General features: G+C 30.8%; 1 protein-coding gene across 7 annotated transcripts in view; it reads right to left on the bottom strand.

Moving 5' to 3' along the window:
* LOC143072336 (glycerol-3-phosphate acyltransferase 1, mitochondrial-like) overlaps positions 1 to 26,123 on the bottom strand; it is a 36,330-nt gene that overhangs the window by 9,945 nt on the left and 262 nt on the right. The window contains exons 2-18 of one of the 7 annotated variants that reach the window (XM_076247230.1): positions 24,523 to 24,567; positions 23,008 to 23,207; positions 21,625 to 21,806; positions 20,143 to 20,250; positions 19,254 to 19,288; positions 18,143 to 18,233; positions 16,565 to 16,661; positions 13,492 to 13,628; positions 10,135 to 10,231; positions 9,317 to 9,446; positions 6,761 to 6,843; positions 5,083 to 5,196; positions 4,449 to 4,695; positions 3,867 to 3,937; positions 3,169 to 3,317; positions 1,868 to 1,971; positions 811 to 953 (exon numbers count right to left, since the gene is read on the bottom strand). In XM_076247230.1, the coding sequence (XP_076103345.1) occupies positions 811 to 953; positions 1,868 to 1,971; positions 3,169 to 3,317; positions 3,867 to 3,937; positions 4,449 to 4,695; positions 5,083 to 5,196; positions 6,761 to 6,843; positions 9,317 to 9,446; positions 10,135 to 10,231; positions 13,492 to 13,628; positions 16,565 to 16,661; positions 18,143 to 18,233; positions 19,254 to 19,288; positions 20,143 to 20,250; positions 21,625 to 21,806; positions 23,008 to 23,202 (1,983 nt within the window). In that variant the 5' untranslated portion in view covers positions 23,203 to 23,207; positions 24,523 to 24,567. Of the gene's footprint in view, positions 1 to 810; positions 954 to 1,867; positions 1,972 to 3,168; positions 3,318 to 3,866; positions 3,938 to 4,448; positions 4,696 to 5,082; positions 5,197 to 6,760; positions 6,844 to 9,316; positions 9,447 to 10,134; positions 10,232 to 13,491; positions 13,629 to 16,564; positions 16,662 to 18,142; positions 18,234 to 19,253; positions 19,289 to 20,142; positions 20,251 to 21,624; positions 21,807 to 23,007; positions 23,208 to 24,522; positions 24,568 to 25,799; positions 26,066 to 26,123 lie in introns of those variants that run through there. The other 6 variants (XM_076247228.1, XM_076247226.1, XM_076247231.1 and 3 more) reach the window with 6 other exon arrangements.

The following is a 26,123-nucleotide window of genomic DNA, read 5'->3' as shown; positions in this document are numbered from 1 at the left end:
AATGAAAAAATATTAACATTAACAAACAACTTCAACTATAAGAGAAGTCACAAATGGCTACCCCTGCCTTTCTAGAGACTTACCACAGGTTGCGATATTGAAATAAGTAAATTCAAATGTCTCCCCTTTACAATAGTTATCAAAGGTACCAGGATTATAATTTAGTATGCCAGACGCGCGTTTCGTCTACATATGACTCATCAGTGACGCTCATATCAAAATATTTATAAAGCCAAACAATTACAAAGTTGAAGAGCATTGAGGATCCGAAATTCCAAAAAGTTGTGCCAAATACGGCTAAGGTGGGAACTGAGATCAAAATCTTTTAAGAACATCATCAGCTGTTGTTCTAATACCGTGTCAATTTCATTAATATATGTCTAAAGGTTTAGCAGAATTGACACTTACAAGAACTATTACCACATATTACCAAATTGAAGTATGTAATTTTTATTATCTCCCCTTTATCATCAATATTAATCTAGCAGTTTAGCAGAAGTTGCACTTGCAAGGAAAATGGACAGACACTCATGGGCATTCCTGTAAACCCCCATTACAAAAAAAAAGTATCATTTATTTCAAACCAAAGCAGAGCAGAAAACAAGTATACAAAAGATAAATAAAGGATGAATAATTATCTATAGATAAAGGCTCCCTGAACCCATACTGTTATTTTATAGCCAAAAAAATAAATATCTGCAAACTTTGTCATAAACCAACTATTAGCATTAAACTACATCTACAGAAAGGTAGTACAAATTTTGATTTTTGATTCCAGCAATACAAAGGAATATATTGACCGTAACTTACTGGGCAGAAGATAAAGTCATATTTGAGAAGTTTACAGAGAGACTGTGCTGTTGTTAGTATATCTTCTCTGTTAGCTGTGACATCTTTTTTCTGTCTGGTTACTGACGACATGTCTATGTCACAATGGAATATCACAGAGCAAGCTGTAAAAGAATACATGTATAACGAAAAACACGGTATTCATGTGTGGCTACTAAAGAAATATAGACACCAGTGTGTCCCCAATTAAATCATCAAGTTTTTACTTGAATACCTTTAAGCTAATTTTAAAAACATGAATGAATTTTGTGAGTATTAAACAATACACAAGGCCCTCATACTTAAAAAGGTTTTATCTTGCTCATTCATTGTGTATTGGGAAGAATCACATCATTTCATTTTTAAATACCTATCATATTCAGAAAAGCGAAGTAAGCTTTTGGAAAAAAATCAGCTGGTTCCCAAATAACTGTCCACACAATATAGATCTATTAACCTCATGTAGTTGTTTACTAATTCAGAAGCAAAATGATAATATCTTTCAACATATGTTTGAGTTTATTATTGGATTAAAGACATTATTTAGATTATGTAAGACATGGCTTCACGCATATCATCCAAGTTCTGTTGGGGTTTCTTTTCTCTCTTTTTTTTTTCTTCGTTTCATTTCTTTGTTGTTTTTTGTGTTATTTTTTTTTCATTTCTTGTATGCAGACTCTTATTTATTGTATTGTTAAATATGTTAAATGGAGAGGACCTCAAAAGTCTGATGGACTTGTGTCTTATCCAATTTGTGTTTAAGCAAATAAAATAGGTTTGCCCTAGAGTTCATCACAATTGACATATTTTCAGACAACTTTTATCAAGTGACTAGGGTTATAAAGACAGTTTAGCTCATGGTATCTTCTACTGACAGACGTATTCTATATCATCAACAATATGCTAAGACCACAAACTTCTAAAAACTTCAAATGTAAAACAAAAGGGTTTACTTGAAGGCCATGGTGATAAAAGCCATATAAATTTGAATAATTTTGAATTTGAAAATTTGAAGATTAACAATTACATTACCGCATACCTAGAACACTTTCCAGCAGAAAAACTGAAAGCACTGGATTTGCATAATAACTGAGTTCAAATATCTGTGGTAATTCTGTACAGGGTTTGATATTGTTGTCACCTCTGAGAAGGAAAAAAAACATTATCTCTATATTTAATGAAATACATAGTACCCTTGACAAAAAACAATTACCACAATCTCTGGTTGGGTTTTTCTTTATGCAACATTTTTTTTTAATTCATGAAAAATATTCATATTAAAACTTATTGTTAGGATCATTGCTATGATAACATTGCTATCAAATTGAAAGTTTTTAAACTTCCCCTGTTGTTGTATACATCATTTAAGGATTTGTCTTTACACCAATAAAATCAACAAAGTTAACATCTAATGTTTCAAGTTGGTCTGTATCCTCATTAATTAGATCAAATTTGCAACCAGTTAAGAGAATGCTAGCCATGCAGCAATGCAGCAGCAAAGTTAGTGTTAATGAGAGATTATTAACACTTCTTTTTTCTTGGATCACATTCGGTTAAACCTAGCTTTTATGAGATCCTGATAAAATTAGCATTACCGGTATATTAAAACATAAAACTCTACGTTAAAACTGGTCATATTTCTTCATGGAGTGCCAATTTTTTGTGATTTCATGAATTTTGATATTATCAAACATCTAATTATATTTGTTTTAGATTTATAAGCACATTGTTGGAAACTTCAAAATCAAATGCCAATGAAAATGATAACTTTCCTGCAAACCACAATAATTTACATCCATGACAAAAACTATTTTCAAAGTATTTTTTTGAGTTTGTGAAATCCATGAATTTAAAAAAATCATTCAACTTAATCTTCAAGCTTTTTGGCATGTTTGTAATTGTATATTGCAACTTTAATATTCGCTAAAAATTACTTTTTTGTAGAATAAATAATGAAACAATGAATATTCATGCCATTCAATAACAAAATGGATTTTTCTTGAGTTTGCTTTAATCTAAATAACTTTTAAAATTGCTAATCCAGTTTTTTTATTTTTATTAAACTATCAAAAATGCTAATACTTTTTTGAGTCACTTAAAAAAATAATGAACACTGGAGTATTTCAATAAATGTGTTGTATTATTTTACAATTGTCATTTCAGTGCCTTCTAAAGTTGACTATGAAGTATGAGTTTTACTCATTGTCCAGGTCATTAAGGTGACCCATATTTGTTAATTTCTATGTCATTTGGTCTCTTTAGCAATCATACCACATCTTCTTAATTTCCTATTTACAAACAAATAAAATATATTTTTCTTTTTGTATAATTTGAACTTACACTTTTATAACTAAATTTTCTGTCAATAATTCCATAGCATATTCCAATACTTCAGAAGTTTCTCCAACAAAACCTACATCTCTCTTTCTAAATCTTAACTCTCCCTTTAACCAGTCAATATCACGAATCAGTTGTTTTACAGTTGTTCCCTGATATATAAAAACAAAGCACTGCATTTAATATCTGTATCTTCACAATTCTTTATATGTGAAAAAGAGGGGTTTTTTTTTACCTTGACAGCTGCATTACAAAATAAAAGGGCTTTTCTGGGTTGGCAAAATTGTGGAAAATCTAATACCATTTTGTATTCAAAAATTTAACCAGATATGTGAAATTGTCTCAGCTTGGAAATGAGTTATCATACTTATTTAAGTCTATAATACAGGTAGAGGAATTGAAGAAAACGCTTCCATTACAGTATAATTGCCCAAATTGGCCTATTTGTCTGTTTATTTAAATGCAGGTTTTTTGCTTAGACATCTTCATAACAAAAGAATAGAATTAAATTTTAAATGTTTAACTGGACTTTCTGTATTTATAGTCAGTGGAAGTTTTTTTTCTCATTTAAAACAAAACATTGATTGGTTAGGTGAAGACTACCTTTGCAGTATAGATTTAAGAAATTATTTTTCTAAATCAAAAACACAATTATTTTTAACATCAATGATATATATATAAATGCATGAGAATACGAATACCTCTCTGTACTTTGTAAGGAGAAGGAAAGCCACCAGATTAGTACACATCAACGACTGAGACTGTACACTGTCTGTAAAATATAATACATGTACCACAATAAGCTTGCGTCATTTTGATTAATTATCCAAAAGTATCTGTGACCCCATCTTAATTTGACTAGTTCTTTAAAATGTGACACAAATCTGATGAATTTCTCTAGTAATATTCAGAAATATTTTAAGAAAGATTCTAATAACATGCAAATGCTTTGATTCATTTAGTTTTAATTAATCTTTAAATGCAAAAACAGCACAAATGGACACTGTCATGACTATTTCCCTTACACAGTATCGCTTTTAATTAAAGGATAATTCATTTATATTTTTTAGTTTGTAATAAATCAAACCTCGACTTCCTCTTTTGACTTGTTTCACATTTTGTCATGTAAAGGCCTTTCTTAACATCTTTCGTAATGTCTTAACAATATGAGTTTTGCTTATTGTTGAAGGGTTTCTGGAAGAGAGTTGTCTCATTAGCGACTATATCACATCTTCTTATTTTAATATGAAAGCTAACACAATACTATCTTAACATTAACTTACAGTAGAGAACATGCTCTGCAACCCCTTCTATTGATTGTCTTTGATCTTCAATAACAATATCTGTACCATACAGTGAACTACAACTACCAGCTTTACTTATATTAGTAGGTGATGGTACGTCTCCAGCATTACTCGTATCCATAGGCAATGGTGTGTCTGCAGCATTACCTATACCAGTAGGTGATGGTGTGTCTGGAAGATCATCATCTGACATCATTGATGTACTAGCATTCCGTTGAATGTATTCCTAGTATGTTATAAACAAGTATGAAATATGAGCTTCTCCATTACTGACTTATCATTGGATTATAACTTAAATGGCAACATTTCGGGTAAAGGGTTAGTATTCATTTGTGATAAATAAGATTATGGAACGACTATCAAAAAAATCTGCATGGAAGTAGTCTGAAGAATGTTTTCATGACCAAACATAAACTTAATTCTTGATAGACATAAAGGCAAATGTTAGCCGATTCCAAAATTTAAAAAAAATGCTATATAGTCTATATTCATAATCTTAGAAAGCTATACTTCATGACCAAAAAGAATTTAAACTAAGGTAATGGTCAAATGATTATACTAAAATTCAGAAGACCATGATGTCAGTCTAGGCTAAAAAAGAAAAACTACTTACTTTCAAGGAAAATGGATGACTAAAGTCCACTCTAACACTACCATAGTTTCCACTGAGTACTTTGACTACACCTTTCACTACACCCCAAAATGTTTCTCGCTTTTTTGGAAGACCCTAAATAAAAGATAACAAGAGGCTATTAGAGTGACAGCAAACCAGATTATCCTGCAGAGGTCTAAACCTGAAAAGTTGAGCAAGTATGGACACAACATTGAAGCTTAAAACAGCTCTGAATTTGGATTTTGATTGAATTTGTGGCACAGCATTGGTTTGTGACACAAAATGAATGTGTTCAAAGTACTGAAAAAATTGAAATTGGACATTTATCTATAATGGTTCATTATCTAAAATTTAAGTACATTGTTAGAATCAGCAAAGAGCCCCAAGTAATATTTTTGGTGAAAGCAAAAAAAAAATTACACCATTTATGTACAAATGGAATTGTGATCAAATCCAGTTAAAAAATAAATAATAAAATAGATAACTAAAAGGACTACAACTCAACAAGGATAAAGCTAAAATTGTGAAAATTGAACATGACTTTCATTTAGTCACAGGAAACAACATATCTTGATTTGAAAAAAATTCTCAAAGTGATTTCATGTTAATGAATACAGTTTGGCAGCCAGCCCACCCACTGTACATCCCTTAAATAACAACAGATTTTCCTTTTAAAATCCAGTTAAAAAGAGAGAATCTTCAAATTTGCATAACCTATATGTCTACAGTAAAACAAAATGGACAATGTCAAAAAATAAAATTCAGCCCTGTATTGCATAACCTACATTTGGAGATTTTTATATCATGATGCAAATAAATTTCTACTGTGTAACCAAATAGTTCAGGGTGAGTCTGAAGCTCAACAATGTCCTCCATCAACCAGTGACAATGCATTACAAAATTTGACTTCAACAAAAATCCCTACAAGAAACACTAAATGCATTAGCAATGCATTAACAAAAATACAGTCTGCATAACCTCAGTCAAAAAGAGACACATTTTGGCTCACTTTCATTCTGAGTTTTAGAGAAGAAAATTACATAGTATGCAAGATTTGTGGGATTACAAAGTTAAGTTCATTCAACCTATTGAAAAGATCACAGTATCTGTAAATGCAGGAAGTAGGTATCTGATTGATCCAAATGTGCTTTTACATTACAACTCATTACTGTTAAGATATAAAATCAGTGTAAAATTAGTTATTGAGAAAAAGTGTGATAAAACAGGAGTTTTATATTGAACAGAACTATCACATTATTGCTACTAAATCTCTTATACTTCATATGAATCACACTTAAACATATTTATATATACATAAAAAACGGTCAATATGTCTTTTAAATTGATGTTGTCATACATGTTTTATTTCATACTAAATACCAATGAATTTCAAAGTAATACTTATTTACATAGATGGATATGATTATAATATCATCCCCAGGAGTTTGTTAAAGTCCTTTGAAAAGTTATACATAAACCGGTTCACCTAGGAAATTAAATATCATCTTTTGTGTAAACATGAAGTGTTTCAGTGAGCTCTATAATACTGGGCTAAATATTGAAAGCTCTAGATTACTGTTTAATGAGCCAGAAGGGAACACAAATACACATATGTAATGTACATATGTAATGATAATACACTTGTATGATGTTATTTATTTCCCAAACCTTAACCTACCATTTCTTCATTACAATAGTTTCCATCCAGAATCTTCTCATAATTAATACTGATAGGTACCATGTATGCATCTTCTATCAATCCTGCAAAAAGTTTTGTTTTTTTTTAAATAACCAGTTTTGTTTTTCACATAATGGAAATCAAAAAGATGGTTTTACCCTATATCAATGCCAAATTATTTTCTTTTTTTTTGTCTTAATATTTATCTATTTGAGAATTTTTAAAAGATGCAACTTTTCTAAAAATGTAGGAAACATAGTAAAATTATACAGTAAAGTAATAGTAATAGTTCTTATAAAAAAGACAACTCCAAACCTACTGAAAAATTGCCTCCTATCAACAATGCAGCCTTAACAAAAATCTTCATTTTCAGAATAGGACTGTTAAAAAAACAAACATAATTGAGTTTGAAGAGGAGCTTCTTGATCTCTTATGAATAATCTATATTATTGAATTGATTGCAATGAATTACACTGATTTCCAAGACGTCGCACAACAATAAGCGTTGTCAGGTGAATTTTCTAAAAAAAAAACATCAACTTGTGACCGATCAACACTGATAATTAACTCATGCGCTCCATGCATTTATGAATTATTGCTGTTCAGTCACTTGTTCAATATTTTTCTCTATTTGAAAACTTTGGTTAGTTATTCTAATTTTATAACATTGGTTGCAATGGTTTATACTGAACTCCCAGTGAAGTGAAATCTGATAATTTCACATTTGGAATAAATCTGATATTTTCACATTTGAAATAAATCAAATAATTTCACGTTTGAAATAATTCTTAGAATTTCACGTTTGAAATAAATCTGATAATTTCCCGTTTGAAACAAATCTGGTAATTTTAAATGTGATTAACTCATGCGCTACATGCATTTGCGAATTATTGTGTTGTTTGGTCACTGGTTGAATATTTTTCTCTATTTGAAAACTTTTGTTAGTTATTCTAATATTATAACATTGGTTGCAATGATTGATACTGAACTCCAAGTGAACTGAAATCTGATAACTTCACATTTGAAATAAATCTGATAATTTCACGTTTGAAATAAATCTGATAATTTCACGTTTGAAATAAATCTGATAAATTCATGTTTGAAATCAATCTGATAATTTCACGTTTGAAATAAATCTGATAATTTCACATTTGGAATAAATCTGATAATTTCACATTTGGAATAAATCTGATAATTTCACATTTGGAATAAATCTGATAATTTCATGTTTGAAATAAATCTGATAATTTACCATTTAAGGAAGCTGGCTTGTCATGTTTTTGATTTTTTGTCAGATTTTCAGAATCCTCTGGTTTTATTCATTTGAATGCCTTGAAAAAATTTGCCCAGTGACCCCCATTTTTCTTTTGGAAATTCTTTAACATGTATAATGATAAGCCATCTGTAAAAGTTTCATAAAATTTTAATTACTTTTTAACAGTTTTTGAGAACTTTAATCTGTCAATGATAAAGCTATGAAAAGTCAAGAGAGAATATTTTCCCGCCAAAATTTCAATGGCTCATATCTTGAAAACAAGCACGGTGACCTATATATTTTTTTTGCTCTTTGGGTTCCGTTATTAATTCCTTATCAATATAAACTAGTGTTTTTAAAAGTTAATTACTTTGAAACTGAGAAGCGAACTTCCTTAAAATAAATCTGATAATTTCCCGTTTGAAATAAATCTGATAATTTCACATTTGGAATAAATCTGATAATTTCACATTTGGAATAAATCTGATAATTTCACATTTGGAATAAATCTGATAATTTCATGTTTGAAATAAATCTGATAATTTACCATTTAAGGAAGCTGGCTTGTCATGTTTTTGATTTTTTGTCAGATTTTCGGAATCCTCTGGTTTTATTCATTTGAATGCCTTGAAAAAATTTGCCCAGTGACCCCCATTTTTCTTTTGGAAATTCTTTAACATGTATAATGATAAGCCATCTGTAAAAGTTTCATAAAATTTTAATTACTTTTTAACAGTTTTTGAGAACTTTAATCTGTCAATGATAAAGCTATGAAAAGTCAAGAGAGAATATTTTCCCGCCAAAATTTCAATGGCTCATATCTTGAAAACAAGCACGGTGACCTATATATTTTTTTTGCTCTTTGGGTTCCGTTATTAATTCCTTATCAATATAAACTAGTGTTTTTAAAAGTTAATTACTTTGAAACTGAGAAGCGAACTTCCTTAAAATAAATCTGATAATTTCCCGTTTGAAATAAATCTGGTAATTTCAAATGTGAAAAAAATCTGATAATTTCTGTATTTTGACCTCATATAACAATGGGTGTTATCAAGACATTATATATGAAGTTGCATCAAAACAAATTAGCAATGCATAGAAAAATATATAGTTCCTTTCCTATTCTACTTTATTTCATTAAAAAGTCCATGGTTAATGTAATATAAAGAATAACTAATTGAAGAATTCAAGTACTTTGCTCTTTCATGAATTAATTTGTTAAGTCACTCATTTTTTATATATTTTTCTGTATTCGACTTCTTGATCAGTTATTCTATAAGTAAAAGCATTTATTAACAAACCATCATTTAGTGTATCCATGACAACAGACAGTAAGCCTCCTTTTGGATGATAAGCTCTCCCTGACCTTGTTCTTCCACCTTCTATGAAAAATTCTAAGTCTTCTCCACTCTTGAGTATTTCTTGCATGTACTGTTAAAAATTGAATACAATTGAGTGCATGCATTTATAACATTGGATTTTATGCACAAGGTTAGTCTAAATAAATCTTGCTTTATTCTTCATCAACATTGTGAGTCTGACTTACAGTATATGCTTTTTCGTTTTTATATAGATTAGACTTGGTTTTACTGTTTGAATGGTTTTCCACTAGTAATTTTTGGGGGCCCTTTATAGTTTCCTGTTAGATGTGAGCCAAAGCTCCGTGTTGAAGGCAGTACCTTGACCTATAATGGTTTACTTTTACAAATTGTTTCTTGGATGGAGAGTTGCCTCATTGGCAATCATTCCACATCTTCCTACATCTATTAACATTAAACAAATAGACATTTCATACAATTTGGATACATTCGTCTGTCATATGATATCAATCAAAGACTGCTCTTACTTATAAAGGCTTTCTGTTTTGCTGAAAAGCACTTTAATAATACCCTTATTCAGTGTTGATTTAAGGTTTAATGAGTATCAAAAGTAAAAACTTTAATATTTGTGAGTAGGACACTACCACAACATAACCAAAGCAATTCACCTTAAAAAGATCCAAAATGTGTTGTGAGTAGAAAAGTAATTTTTTGTGAATTGTATAGTAAGTAGATCTCCTTTACAGTTTTGTTGGTTTGTTGAACTGATTTTGGTTGTATTTACTACCATTCCTACTTACAGTATGTAATACAGCTCTGTAAATAGTGTCTTTTTGTCCTGCAACTTTGTCCAGTTTTCTCCTGATAAAAAATCCTCCCAATCCACGTAAGATTAAACTGCAAAAATATAATAATGAATTGAACGAGATGTTGAGTAAACATGAATACATAGAGAACAACCTTAAAACCACAAGAGATAGTTATTTTCAACAAACTAATGCAAAATGTACTACTAAAGACAGGGATTACACAAAGCATATGTTTTACTACTAAAGACAGGGCTTACACAAGGCATATGTTTTCAATTTTTAACATTTACAAGGACATTAATCAAGGCAGAGTACTATTTAAAACAAAACAAATATTTAAGATTGAATTTTGAATGAATTGAAATAGACCAAAAATTGGAGTTTTCAATATTTTCAATCAGTGTTCTCCCCAGGATTTTTGGATAGCGCTGTGGTAAGCGCGTAATTTTTGACGATTCTCAGTAACTTTATCGCGGCGCGCGGTTAGTTTGTAATTTATTTGTTATGTGTTTTTATTATATCATGCTGTTGATTTTTCCTCTTGTTATGATGTCCTTGTCATGCTCATGGAAGTTACAGTGTACCCATTAATGAGGCTTTGTTTGTTAACGACGTGTTATTGTCTGGATATAGAAGAAGAGGTTTTTTTTCTCCATGGCATTGTAAATTCATATACTATCTATGTATATAACTGAAGGAGAAGTCTTTTTCCATAATGGATCTACACCAGACTGCCTGTGCCAAGATTTCTTAGCACCATCAGGTAATGTTGCAGAACATGTAGGACTAACAATAAAGTCATTATCAGTTTCTGTTTGGTTTTGTAACCAACTGTAGCAGTGTACTGTTAACCTTACCACGTTTGACAGGAATTTACATTTTTTTGCATAAAGATTTCTCATTTTTATGACCTAAACGTTTTATAATATTTAAATGGCTTCATCCAAGCAAGACATCGAGAAAGTAAATTTCTCAAGTCGTATCAGCTTGGGGTTTGTTTTTCTAATCATATCCTCTCAAAATTGTTATCAAATGGTAGAATTTCTGACTAAAAAATTATAAGTCGAATAGGAGATCATTAATACCTAACAGACTTGCTCATTTTCGGGGTTTGTATGGATTGTAAACCCGGCAAATAATTTGGAACAAACCCCTGTGTTTGATCGTTTTTAAAATCATCGTTTGTTCAAAGTTCGTAAAACAAGTTTGTGAGTGACGTCGGCAAATGCGGCCAATTCATTTCATCTCATTTCATTCATATATGCCTCTATATTTTCTTTAAATTATAAAAATAGATGTCAATGTTGAAATCTTTGTTTATTTTGATCTGTCAAAAACGCCATTTTGTAAAATTTATTAGACTGGTACCGCGGAGTTACTTTAACACAACGGAAATAATTCATTCAAAAATTGTAAACCAGTCGATCACGTGATCCGAAGTGAAAAATAAGCGGGAAATTTGAAAAATTTGAAAAATACGAAAAAAAAATGTAGCGACGCGGTTGCGTTGGATAGCGACGCCGTCAGTGCAATAGGACAGCGGGGAATTGCAATAGCGCTGAAAAGCGCTGTGCTAAAACGGCCTGGGGAGAACACTGTTTCAATGGCAATAATCAACAAATAAATCAAGTTTGAGATATCATAATAAAACAAATGAATAAGTTTCAGTTAAAACAGTTAAAACTGTGGTTGACTTTGTTTGCTATCTGCTTACAGAACATATTCAACAGTTGTTTTATTCTTTTATATTGATTCACAGTTCTGTCATGCAATTTATAGCTTACTATTATAAATGGGTTTTGTTCATTGTAGAGTGTCATGTCTATCTTTGCCAACATTCTTTTCCTTTTTTTCTCTGGTAAATAGTTGTGTGTCATTGACAATTATACCAAATCTACCTATTTATACATACCTATTTCTTTGAATCATAATGTTGCTATATCAAACCAGATGCTCCGCAAGGCGCAGCTTTATACGACCACAGAGGTCAAACCCTGAACAGTTGGGGCAAGTATGGACACAACATTTAAGCTTGATACAGCTCTGAATTTGGATTGTGATTAAATAGTTGACACAACATAGGTTTCTGACACAGAATGAATGTGGTCGTCTAAGAACTTAAACTTAAAAACTTAAAAAATTTTAAATTGGACATTTACCTATTATGGTCCAATATCTAAAATCTTAATACATGGTTAGATTCAGCATATCATAGAACCCCAAGAATTCAATTTTTGATGAAATCAAATAATGATCAATTTTAGACCCTTTAGACCTCAATGTGGACCAATTTGATAACCGGGCCCAAATATTAAAAATCTAAATACATGGTTAGATTCAGCTTATTTATGAACGGTATATATTCAATTTTAGTTGAAATGAAACAAAGTTAAATTTTGGACCCAGATTTGGACCAACTTGAAAATTGGGCCCATAATCAAAAATCTACGTACATGTTTCGATTCAGCATATCAAAGAACCCCAAGAATTCAATTTTTGTTAAAATCAAACTAAGTTTAATTTTGGACCCTTTGGACCTTAATGTAGACCAGTTTGAAAACAGGACCAAAAATTAAGAATCTAAATACACGGTTAAATTTGGCATATCAAAGAACCCCAATAATTCATTTTTTGATGAAATCGAACAAAGTTTAATTTTGGACCCTTTTGGCCCTTAATTCCTACACTGTTGGGACCAAAACTCCCAAAATCAATCCCAACCTTCCTTTTGTGGTCATAAACCTTGTGTTAAAATTTCATAGATTTCTATTTACTTATACTTAAGTTATTGTGCAAAAAACCAAGAAAAATGCTTATTTGGAACTGTTTTTTGGCCCCTAATTCCTACACTGATGGGACCAAAACTCCCAAAATCAATCCCAACCTTCCTTTCGTGGTCATGAACCTTATTTTAAAATTTCATAGATTTCTGTTTACTTATACTAAAGTTATTGTGCAAAAACCAAGAAAAATGCTTATTTGGGCCCTTTTTGGCCCCTAATTCCTAAACTGTTGGGACCAAAACTCCCAAAAGCAATCCCAATCTTCCTTTAATGGTCATAAACCTTGTGTTTAAATTTCATAGATTTCTATTTACTTATACTAAAGTTATAGTGCGAAAACCAAATGTCTTCGGACGACGACGCCGACGCCAACGTCATACCAATATAGTTTTTTTTTATACGACCAAAAAATTTTTGCGGTCATATAAAAAGCATCTTAACAAGTAAGAGTAAAATATAAATTAAAAGTACAAATCCATGATGTGAAAAAATTACTAAGACACAACACTAACAAGTACCACATACAATTGGGAATAAATCTTTTTAAGTTAAAAGTGTGACTTACTTGAACACTGGGATATTAAGGTTATCCCCAGCTGCCACAAAAGGTGCTTTTATATCATAGTTCCACAAGATAAATGTCACTAAGATATAGTCTAGATGGCTAAGATGTAATGGTAAGTAGATCATTGGAATCCCTCTCTACAACAAAAAGATCATACACTGTAGATATCTAGAAGGAAAAACAAGAGAAACTGTGAGCTTCTGCTCACTGATGATACCCCCGTCCAAATGTGTTCGGTAAACAGGAAGTTGTTGAGAGATGAATCTGAAAACGCATCACACGGTATAGCTGACTTATATCAAGTCTGAAACCAAATATCAGAAATCCTGGTACTGCAGTTCCTGAGAAAAATGTGACGAAAAATTTTCAACTTGGCTATCAGGTGTAAAAATGATACAAGTGTTCGGTAAACAGGAAGTTGTCGAGTGATGAATCTGAAAACGCATCACACAGTATAGCTGACTTATATCAAGTCTGAAACCAATTATCAGAAATCCTGGTAGTGCAGTTCCTAAGAAAAATGTGATGAAAAATTTTCAACTTGACTATCAGGTGTAAAAATGATACAAGTGTTCGGTAAACAGGAAGTTGTCGAGTGATGAATCTGAAAACGCATCACACAGTATAGCTGACTTATATCAAGCCTGAAACCAAATTTCAGAAATCCTGGTAGTGTAGTTCCTGAGAAAAATGTGACGAAAAATATTCATGGGACGGACGGACTGACTGACAGACTGACGGACTGACGGACTGATGGACTGACAGAAGGACAGACAGAGGTAAAACAGTATACCCCCCTTTTATTCAAAGCGGGGGTATAATTAAGTATGTTAAAAAAAATGTCTTCCCATTATCTATGTATATATGTTAGTCTTTAAAAACAAGAATGTGTCCAAAGTACATGGATGCCCCACTTGCACTATCCTTTTCCATGTTCCATGGACTGTAAAAATTGGATAATATTCTAATTTGGCATTAAAATTAGAAAGATTATATTATAGGGAACATATGTAATAAGTTTCAAGTTGATTGGACTTTAATTTCATCAAAAACTACCTTGACCAAAAACTTTAACCAAAAACTCCCACTTTCATTTTCTATGTATAGTGAACCGTGAAATTGGGGTCAAAAGTCTAATTTGGCATTAAAATTAGAAAGATCATATATCATAAGCAACAAGTGTACTAAGTTTCAAGTTGATTGGAATTCAGCTTCATCAAAAACTTCCTTGACCAAAAACTTTAACCTGAAACCCCCCCCCCCCCCCCCCTTTTCATTTTCTATGTTCAGTGGACCGTGAAATTGGGGTCAAAAGTCTAATTTGACTTTAAAATTAGAAAGATCATATCATAAGCAACAAGTGTACTAAGTTTCAAGTTGATTGGACTTCAGCTTCACCAAAAACTACCTTGACCAAAAACTTTAACATGAAACTCCCCCTTTCATTTTCTATGTTCAGTGGACCGTGAAATTGGGGTCAAAAGTCTAATTTGACTTTAAAATCAAAAAGATCATATCATAAGCTACAGGTGCACTAAGTTTCAAGTTGATTGGACTTCAGCTTCACCAAAAACTACCTTGACCAAAAACTTTAACCTGAAACTCCCCCTTTCATTTCTATGTTCAGTGGACCGTGAAATTGGGGTCAAAAGTCTAATTTGGCATTAAAATTAGAAAGATCATTTCATAAGCAACAAGTGTACTAAGTTTCAATTGATTGGACTTCAGCTTCATCAAAAACTACCTTGACCAAAAACTTTAACCTGAACGGACGGACGGACGAACAGAGGCACAGACCAGAAAACATAATGCCCCTCTACTATCGTAGGTGGGGCATAAAAAGGAAAGACTCAACAAGAATATTCAAGTTTTGGAAAAGTCTTGGAATTGCAATAAGAATATAATTTTTTAGATTCCTCAAATCACTGTGGTCAAATATGAATTCTCTGTTGCAGACTTTGTAGGTAGAAGGGACGTGAATTTGTCAACCAGCTGGTCCAAGGACACAGTTATCGTCCTTTGGTTTTCGTTGTCTACAAATATAGTCCCTAGTGTGAACAGTGTATAACTTGCATTTTTTATTTGATACACTTTCCCAATTTATTTCTTGATATTTAATGCATGAAATATTAAGTAGGGGGATGAAATTACATGTTAAAAAAATTTGGGTGCTGAATCTTTATGTTAAGTAGTGATTTAGTCCAGTAAAAAAAAGTCAAATTTTATTACGTCTGAAGCTGTGAAACTGAATTTTACACCCCCTTAACACAGAATTGTAAATGTTTCGAGTTACAGCTGGTAGAAAATTCTATAATTTTGATATTATTTGTCCCACTGTAGTACACTACACTGTAAAAATCTTTTTGAGAAAGAGCAGGTGCGATTTTTTTAATTTGAATTTATTGTCTAAAAGAAATTAACTACGAAATAACTGTGTTCTCGGGCCAGCTACTGAATTCAACTTTGATCTCCAATGTTTCCTCTTAGGAGACATTAGAACCATTTCACAATTGATAATTCATTCAAAATTATTATGATTTTCACAATTGAGAAAAAACTGAAAATTCAAAGAGAATTCAAATAAACAACCTGTCAATATTCAGGAGATGAAAGTTGATCACATGAAAAACCCGTTCTGTTAGGCATAATTATTTACGATTGTCTCCCTTGGAAAAATTCAAAATCTGGAACCAGGTAACTTTATATGTTAAATTTCACAAAATCATGTTTTAGGTTTTTTTATACTGTCACAAAGTACAATCTTAACTTGCAAACTTGGTAAACCTTAAGTTTAAAAATCAACTTTACTATGAATCTTAAATTATTCTGTAATAAAATTGAAAATGGAATGTTTGTTTTATTTAATTTACAGGCAAATAAAATTGCACATGTATTGTGTTTCAACTTTCTTATGAAACATATAGATCTATTTAACTTTTTTTCTGCTACAGCTTTCTAAAATTCACTAAAAATTTGTTTTATTTGAAATTTATCAATCTTCCTTCTCAGGGATCTTGTTTCAATCAAAAGATAAATGAACTAACAGTATAATACTTATCAACTGTCTAATTACCTCTGATGCTTTCTTTATTACAACCATTTGATTTTTATGTACATGAACACCATTCAACATCACTGACAAAAACTTTAACAACAACCAAGCTGTTATTCTGAAAAAAAGGAAAATTATCCTTTATTAAAATGATACTTTAATCAAGTCAAAGTAATTCAATAGTTCATACAAAGGGTTTTCATATTACATTCTCAATGTTCAGGAAAAGAAATTATAGAAAGATAGAACATTTCTATACATATAATGCTGTCTGATAGGGAAGATGAAAATTGAAAAGTATATGTCAAATATAAATCAAATCAACAAGTGAAACTGCAAGCTACTGCTCACTGATGATACCCCCACCTTAATATTTCGGTCAAAAGGAAGTTGTTGAGTGATGAATCTGAAAACGCATCACACGGTATAGCTGACTTATATAAACCCTGAAACCAAATTTCAGAAATTCTTGTATTGTAGATCCTGATAAAAATGTGACAAAAATTTTTCAACTTGGCTATCATGTGTAAAATAATACAAGTGTTCGGTAAACAGGAAATTGTTGATTAATGAATCTGAAAAAGTATCACACGGTATAGCTTACTTATATAAACCCTGTTACCAAATTTCAGAAATTCTTATGATGAAGTTCCTTAAAAAGATGCAACAAAAATATTCAAGGGACAGACGGACAGATGGATGGAATGATGGACGGACTGACAGACGGATGGAGGTAAATCAGTATACCCCCCACTTTTTTAAACCGGGGGTATGATTATGTGAAAGAACTATTTTCTGAGTTGTTGTTTTTTCTCTTTTTATATCATCTGCAAAATGGTACAAAGCCTACTGAATTATATTTTTAAATAAACCACCTCATTTCTTGGAAGTTCAAACTAATTTTGTAACACACAGATGTAAATCCCAATCTCCATCTATGTGTTAATAGTAATATGAGGCAGGTGCTAACTGATGAGCTCAAGAAGGTTATTGGTTCAATTTTGTTTTAGATATCATTATTCTTTTTTGTAATCAGCTTTTGCAGGAAACTATATGCTCATCCAATACAAATTTTCAGGAAATGTTTTGATTCACGAATAGAAATTTGCACAATATCATCTGCTCCTTTAAAATCCTGAAAAGAGTTACCTGTTTACCATTTAAGCTCCCTTGAACTATGGAACTAGTTGGGGTTAAATATGTATTAAATAGGCTATAACAAGTATATACTAGAGGTATAGGGGGAGAGTTGAGATCTCAAAAAACATTCTGAACCCTGCCACAATCTTGTACCAGTCCCAAATCAGGATCCTCTGACCATTGTTAGTCTTGTATGATTTTTAATTTTAGTTTCTTGTGTATAATTCAGAGTTTAGTATGACGTCCATTATCGCTGAACTAGTATACATATTTGTTTTTTAGGGGCCAGCTGAAGGACGCATCCAGGTGCAGGAGTTTCTCGCTGCATTGAAGACCCATTGGTGGCCATCGGCTGTTGTCTGCTAGTATGGTCGGGTTGTTTTCTCTTTGACACATTCCCCATTTCCATTCTCAATTTTATTAAATAGGCTATCACAAGTATACTAGTCACATACTTACTTTAACAGTCTGTTAGATGTAGCAGCTTTCATCACTTTTAATATTTCTGCAGGGTTTTTCTCTATCTTTTCTTTTCTTTTTATTGATGTTACTGGGAAAATAAATTAAAATGTTTGGAAACTATTATCTTAAACTGTTCTGTTCCAATCTATTCAAATGAAAATACTGTTATTTAAAAAAAAATCGATACAAAAGAACAATATATTCAAAAATACTTAAAGGGGAGCTACAAGATATATAAAAAATCAAAAGTATGATTTTTTTTTGTTCAATCATGAATGAAAGTGAAAATTTGAAATAATAATTTACTTTTATCAGCTAAAATGGTTCAATTTTGTCAAATTAAGCTCATAAACATTGATAATGAATTATTCACTTGCAAGTGAATAATTCGACCTCATTAAATCTATATTCATGTGAACTCCAATTTAACCCCATAGAAAGTGATAGAATAACGCATGCATTGTCCGTGTACGGGTATTTAAAGGAAAAGAATGTCAACATTGAAAGTAAAACAAAGTTAAATAATTTGATTAACTGATTCATTCTCAAAAAGGTAAAAACGACGATAAACATAAATTGTTAATCTATAATACAATATTTAACAGCTCTATAAAAATCCAATTGCACGAGTTGCTTAATCTATTTATATCCATGTTTATGTTTACATCGCTTATATGGTCATATAAGGTCAACTCGATAGTTAATTAGATGACGTCTTGGCTAAAATTTACACACAACGAAGTTACATCTTATTGAGACCATGTCCTGTAAATTGTTTATTTTATACTTTTGATAGTTTGAAAAAATGTTTTACATTGCTATAAATAAAATATGAGAATTTGAGTCAAATAAGTGATCATAAATTTTGCAGCTAGTGCCCCTTTAAGGTAACACCAAAAAAAAACCATAGTCATTATACATTTTTGCAGGTAAATTGACATGTATAAAGCTGACATTCATTCCTCCTTTGCTGATTGGTCTTTATCTAAATTAAACTTTTTTATTGTTAAAAACTCTATTTTATACAGTGAATTATATTCTCTAAATTCATAAAAACTCTAGCAACAAAATTATATATGTAATTTATTTTTTTGCTTTTTCTAGTTACCTTTTTCTGATTTAATTTTCACAGCTTCTGAAACTCTGAAAGATATAAAGAATTTTCGTTGACTATTTTATAGTGAAAAAGAATAGAGAAGGCACTTTAAAATCTAAACTATGTTATTAAGCAACAGCCCATAGTTCTTCTTGCATTGACTATACTTTGTGTGATTGATTCCAAATCACTACAATATATTTTCATGCTCAACAGCTCATAAAGTCTTTCATTTCTGCAAAACGACCGAACATGACTATGTAACTGAATACAATGCATAATTTATGATGTAAATTAATATTCTATATGCATTAACCTAAGGTTTATTTGTAGTAAGATAGATACCAGTTCGTTTTGATACACTGCAATTTAAAGATATGCTTTTTCCATTTGTATGTGTATAGTGTGATAAAAATGTGTGCACAAATAAAATTCAGTTGAATCATTTTGATGAATGTAATAAGAGCTGTTTTTAAAAGGATACACACAAACGAGGCAATCAAGACTGAATCCATGGTTTCAACATCAAATCTCAGTCAGCCTTAAAGTTTTAAGCCCAATATAAGCCTATTGAATAAGTGCTCAAACTCAGCAGTCATGTCTATGAAAGTGTGACTGTATAAACTTGAATAAGTTACATTGATATTATTTTTTTGTATTTCAAATAAAAGACTGTTTTGTGGACATTACTTTTGTAACTTGATTATCTGCATCTTATAAAGCACTGAACAATTATATCATGTTGCATACCACCTTTCCACTGGTTTTTTTATACTCTTTGGTCGGGTTGTTGTCTCCTTGACACATTCCCCATTTTGATTCTCTATATTATCACCAACAAATTTATTATATTTAGTTCCCAAAATCCATTATAAGACACAATATCAAATAAGATTCCAACCTTGGAGCAGTTAACACTAACATCAAAATGTCATTGTATCTGTGTGAAGTGTTTCGTCTAAAGGTGTATGCTAACTTCTTCAATCTTCTATCAAAAAATCCTTTGGGTCTGCAAAATTTTAAATCTAGTTAATCAAGATCTCTATGCTACATTAATTTTTCACTCATTTGCCCATTTAAAAATATTTGTTTTCCAAAGCATGTAATCCTTGTCCAAAATGGTTGATAGCTTAAATTTATCTATTTTGTTAAACTATATTCAATATTTTCATACATTATCATATATCAGGATAAGAAATTAAGATTATAATATATAATATTTGATAACCTATAGATGTTTTTTTGTGTTGTTGACTTGCTGTTTCATTCCAATAAACCCTAAATCTCTTTTTTTATTAATGATTCAGTCTTTGTCAGTTCTAGTATGTATATTGGTGCTTTTAGAATACTTGCTGCAAATTTGATCTTTAAAACTTACTAGAACTAACAAAGACTGGATCATTTATATATAAAGTCCAAATTTTTCATCTTAAGGAGGCTTGCGGGTACAAAGATTTCAGCAAAAAATTGAACATTTGTTTTTTCATTACAAATTATATTTATAACACTTTTAGTTATTACTTTATGATTATTGTACAAAAATCAACCAAAAAAATCAATTTGGCTTGGTCCTAGTTGACTTTTACAATGTTTATATCATTGAAAAAGCTTCAAATTATCTCCCTTTGGAGCAAACAAATGCCTTTTTTGGGGGGTGGCGGGGGGGGCATTAAAATTGAAATAAATTCATAACTCATCGGTGACCTATATTTGTTATTATTGTTTTCAAATAAGCTGTACATAAACTAAATAATTGTAAAATTTAAGCGATTTCTGTAATTTAGTTCTTTTTTATTTTGATATTACCTCTATTTCTTCTATTAGTTCAACAGAAAAAAAGGACATTAACAACAATATATGCTTTTTCGTAGGCAGATTGTGAGCTTAATTGAAAACTTTATTTTTCTATTAAGTATATGATAAAGTTCATTTATAAAAAAATATAGCGAAATCCTATGTTAAAATTTTTTTTAATTTATACCCGCTAGCCCCCTTTATTTATTCAAGTCAACAATTACTGTAAATATAAAATTATTGCATGCATTTATTATTGCGATTTTGACATGTCAGACTAAAATGTGATTTTAATTTTTGTGATATTTAGAAAAATTATGTTAATTTAAATAAAAAAAATCAAAATGCAATTATAACACTGTCACATTTTTCGCAATAATTTCTGAAATTACAGTATTTAAAAGTAAAGATAAATAAATCTGATTGGTTTACAAATATATAAGTGTAAGCAATAATGATTCAAAGAAATTGTACAAAGAAATGTAGCTAGCCTTGTTTAAAACACAATAACTTCATATCTTATTATATATAGTTCATCAAGTATTTTTCAACATGTGTATATATACAAAATATATCTACATCAACTGACCTGACACCATCAGTGACATTCAGGATATTATTTATGCCATGATTTTGTGTTGATGTACTAAAATCCTTCTGACTGTATGGTACACAGGAACAACAGCGCCCCATTAATGGCCTTGAAGTAATAAAACTGTCTGCTGTAATGGTCGGCATTGTCTTAAACTGGGTTATAACATTATAACTCACCTAAAAAATAAGAATAAAAAAATCACATCTGCATTAATATCTTATACCTTTTTATCTGATCCCACCTATCAAGTAGTTGGTAGATGAAAAGAATAGTCTTTTGTTTAAATTGGTGTCAAATAATATGTTGGATGCTAAATTTTGTTTGATTGCTTCAAAAAAGTAGATTATGGAGCTAGCGATTTATAAGCAAGAATACAGGTCAATATAACACAATGCCCTACACACACTCACATCATTCTCATGTTTCGGTAAACTAACCAAAATTTTGGTCAAAACCCTGATTTGGCATTTATTTTGGAAAAATCACAACATATTGAACAAGCCTGCAAATTAATAAATTGATTTGACAACATCTCCCAGGTAAAATAACTTAAACCAAAATTTAACCTGATAATTGAACCACAAAATATGGGTACAAACATTAGATATATTTTCAAAGCTCACATTAAAATGAATATGACATGTACTAAATTTCAAGTTAATGGGAGAATATCTTCATTGTGAACACTCTGAATGGCCAATGAAATTTATCATCAAATTTTCATATAACTCTACATTTTTCAACAAAAAAATATTGCGAGGTCATTTTTGGTTAGTTTTTGGTACCAATAGAAGCAGAATTATCAGAAATGTCCATTTTTATATCCTGCATTTTTCAAAATACACCTGATATATATATTGCAATACTAATCATGATGTTACACACATGCACCCCATGTTTTATGGTAATAAGAGCATGGCTTTGTTAACAAAAAGAGAGAAGAACATCACATTAGCATTGTTGTCTAAAGCTTCTGTATATATCATATGGTGTTGATTGCAAAATGACAAATTTCTGTGAAAAGAACATTTTATTCATGGCTATTAAGAAACAGTCTGAATTAGAAAATGCCTGTACCAAGTCAGGAAGACAGGAATATGACAGTTGTTATTTATTCTTTTGATGTGTTTGAGCTTTTGATTTTGCCATTTATTAAGGACTTTTCGTTTTGAATTTTCCTAGTTGTTCAGTATTTTTGTGATTTTACTTTTAAGTGTATCGTTGTATCAATTTCATTTTCATAGACAAATATGAATTCTGCAACTTATCAAAACTGATCACTGTTTTGCATACACAATATTTTACTATTTTGTTTTTCCTTTTTATACATGCCAATTAACTTTATACAGCTTTTGCAGCACAACATTATAATATTACATTTTCTGTTGGTATAGCCTTTTGTTTATAAGATGACCTTCGATTCTGAGGTTTTATCTGGTCTCCATATCTATCCCTCCATTTCTGACGGCCATCTTGCAGGATCTTTTGGGTACTGGTATCAGGTTGTCTTTGTCTTGGTCCTTTATTCTCCCACTTGCTGTAAACAGCTTGCAAGTCTGGTGTAACCGACATATCTGCTGAAATGGCAATACGTTGTATATGAGTTGACTTTATTTAATAAAATATTAAGCTAAATTAAACCTAATATGAGTTGCACAGCAGAAATTTCATATGGTTAAGAAAAATATTACTATAAACCACATTTAATAGGGAGACTTAATCTTAGCTAGCATACTCTCTCAAAAAGTCTCCCTCATTGTTAAACTCCATCTGGGGACCTTTTCCTCTTTCAACTTTCCATAAAGACAAAATTTTATCATTTAAAGGGAAAAAAGTTTCAAAATTTTATTTTTTAGGCATTGATTGAAACATTCTGTAAATTCTTTCATTAAATCTTGAATTAATAGGCAAATCTTATTAATTTCATACAAATTGGAATATATTTGTTTATACATGCATCATTGTTTGATTTTATATTAAATCCTGTTAGTTCCAATTCAGTTCCTGCTATAACTATCATGACTATCAACTGCTATAAACTTTAATTTGTTAATGATAGTCATGATAGTAATAACAAAAGTCAGAATAAAGTTCATATTGTTTATTTGTTATTCTATACATACTTTTAAGCACAACTGTATGAACAAAAAAACATTCAAACACATTTACCTACACTAAGGTTACCAGTGCTTCTATTTTATGTTTAAGAAAAATGATTTTATTTACTGCATTTAGTGTGCACTATTTTCTATTTATATGTTTATAAATATATAAAATAATGTATTTGGTTTTTAATCATTTTTGAAAAATAATCATTTCTGATTATTGCACCCATAAAATTGTTATCTTTTTATATAGTGTGTTTACAATGCACTGAAGTATAGTCATCAATGTGCTGATGGATCATTGTAAGATTTACATGTAAATGCAGATGCTTTCCAGATGCACAGATTTGTCATGAGCTCAGAGTAAATTTTGAGATGTAAATACACCGCCTTTTAAGCCAAAGGGTCCACATGTACATAAACCGTAATTAGCCATTATATACTCTTATTATCTTGCAGAAAAAAGTTTACGAATCCCTACCATCTGCTGCTAGGTATATTGATTTAAGACCCAATAATTTGTTTAAAATAAATATATACAGTGTAACCTGTATAATCCAACACCTGAGTATTCAAACATCCTGCTTTAACCAACACATTTTCATGGTCCCAAAATATGCCTATCCTTGCAGAAAAAAAAAGGAGTATTCGGACACCCTGTTTAATCAGACATTTTTTTCTGGTCCCCCAGTGTGTCAGATTACACAGGTTACACTGAATTTATTTTTTTTGTGACATGATTCAGTAGTCAGCGGTAAGTGCTTAAGCTAAAGAAGTACTTCTTAACCTCAGTTGGTTTAAAGCCTTGTAACAGAGGTACCAGGTTCCAGTCCTGGAAGAGACAAAGAAAATTTGTATGTAAAATCATGCTCTCTGGTTACATAAGGTGCTCAACTAAAAAACCATGTTAGTTCTCTAGCTAGGGTATGCGTGGGAGTCATAATGGTATGATGAATCTGGTATTTGGTCTGTTCGCCCTGATTACAAGTTTGCCCTGAGTCTGTTAGCCCTTGCCATGGGACAGGGTCCGTTTGCCCTAGATTCGTTCTGCCTACTTTTATTACAAAATTATAAATATAAGGGTTATTAAAGGTTAATAAACTTACTCAGATATTTATATGGTATAAATCTCCAAATTCATGAAACTACATTGAAAGATTTTAAAGTTAATGCTTGCTTTGGTAGTTTGTAGCATTTATTGTTCATAATTATTTATAATAATAATATTCGCTGATTGTTGTAATGATCAAAATTGTCTTTAATGAATTAATAATAAATAAAACAACATTTTTGTTTGATAAACTAGTAAGCTTGGAATGAGTAAAAGCAATCATAAACAAATTGTAAAACCGAAAAAGATGTTCATTTATTTTCATACTGCATAAATTGACTGACAAGACTAATAAAAATTGTGAACACATATATTCAATAAAAATAAATGTCAAATCATGAATACCTTGTCATGATTGTCAAAAATGATTGTATTCCCATATTCTACTATCATGACTATATATATATATATATATGCAGATCGAGGAAATTAATTATTAGGTTGCAGCAATACAATATTCTGCATTTTTTCATCAAATTTTAACATACTCTGTTCATGCTGTTCAACTTATGAATATTCTGCAATTAAACAACAATGCAAAAAAATAGAAATTAGGGCAAATGGACCCTGGGCGAACAGATATCAGGGCGAACAGGTATAATTAAGTCCAAATAATTGACATGAATCAGGGCATACAGACCCAGATTCAATGAATCTTGAGGTTGGGGAAGTGTGGCGAGACTGCTTCCCTGGTCAATGATTATCAATACTTTCTTAGTCAGCAGTAAGCATGGTAAGCAGTTGATCCAAGGAAATACTTCTTTAGCTCGGTCGGTTTACACGCTGCCTTTTAACACAGATCGAGGTACCAGGTTCAAGTCCTGGAGGAGACAAAGTTTTTGTGTATGTAAAATCAGGCTCTCTGGTTTAAGTTTCATTGTGAATTGCCGTTTATCATATAATATTGCAAACATAAATAAGTATTTTACTACAACATGTACAACATGTTTAACCTATTTTATGATTTTTACAACAATTGATGTCTGATGATATAATTCCTTTTATTGTCTAGTTTTCACATGTTGTTAGAAGTATGAGACTCCATTCTGAATAATCCTGCAGTAACTTATCATGGTCTGGGCTTGCTTTATAACCATGCATGAAATTTTACATATCAGTTTCTGCTGATAATTTTCCGACTGCAACCTTGACCAGTTGTTGACCATGAAACCGCGGGCATGTTGTCAATATGTTGACATGAAGTTGGACATGATGCAATTTGATATCTTCACAAACGACATCCAACGTGACTGCATTTTTAGTTAATAATAACCCAT

This window comes from Mytilus galloprovincialis, chromosome 4 (genome assembly GCF_965363235.1).
Source record: "Mytilus galloprovincialis chromosome 4, xbMytGall1.hap1.1, whole genome shotgun sequence".
In the NCBI taxonomy this organism is placed as follows: domain Eukaryota; kingdom Metazoa; phylum Mollusca; class Bivalvia; order Mytilida; family Mytilidae; genus Mytilus; species Mytilus galloprovincialis.
Note: the sequence above shows the minus strand (reverse complement) of the source record. Positions and strands in the feature narration are given on the sequence as shown.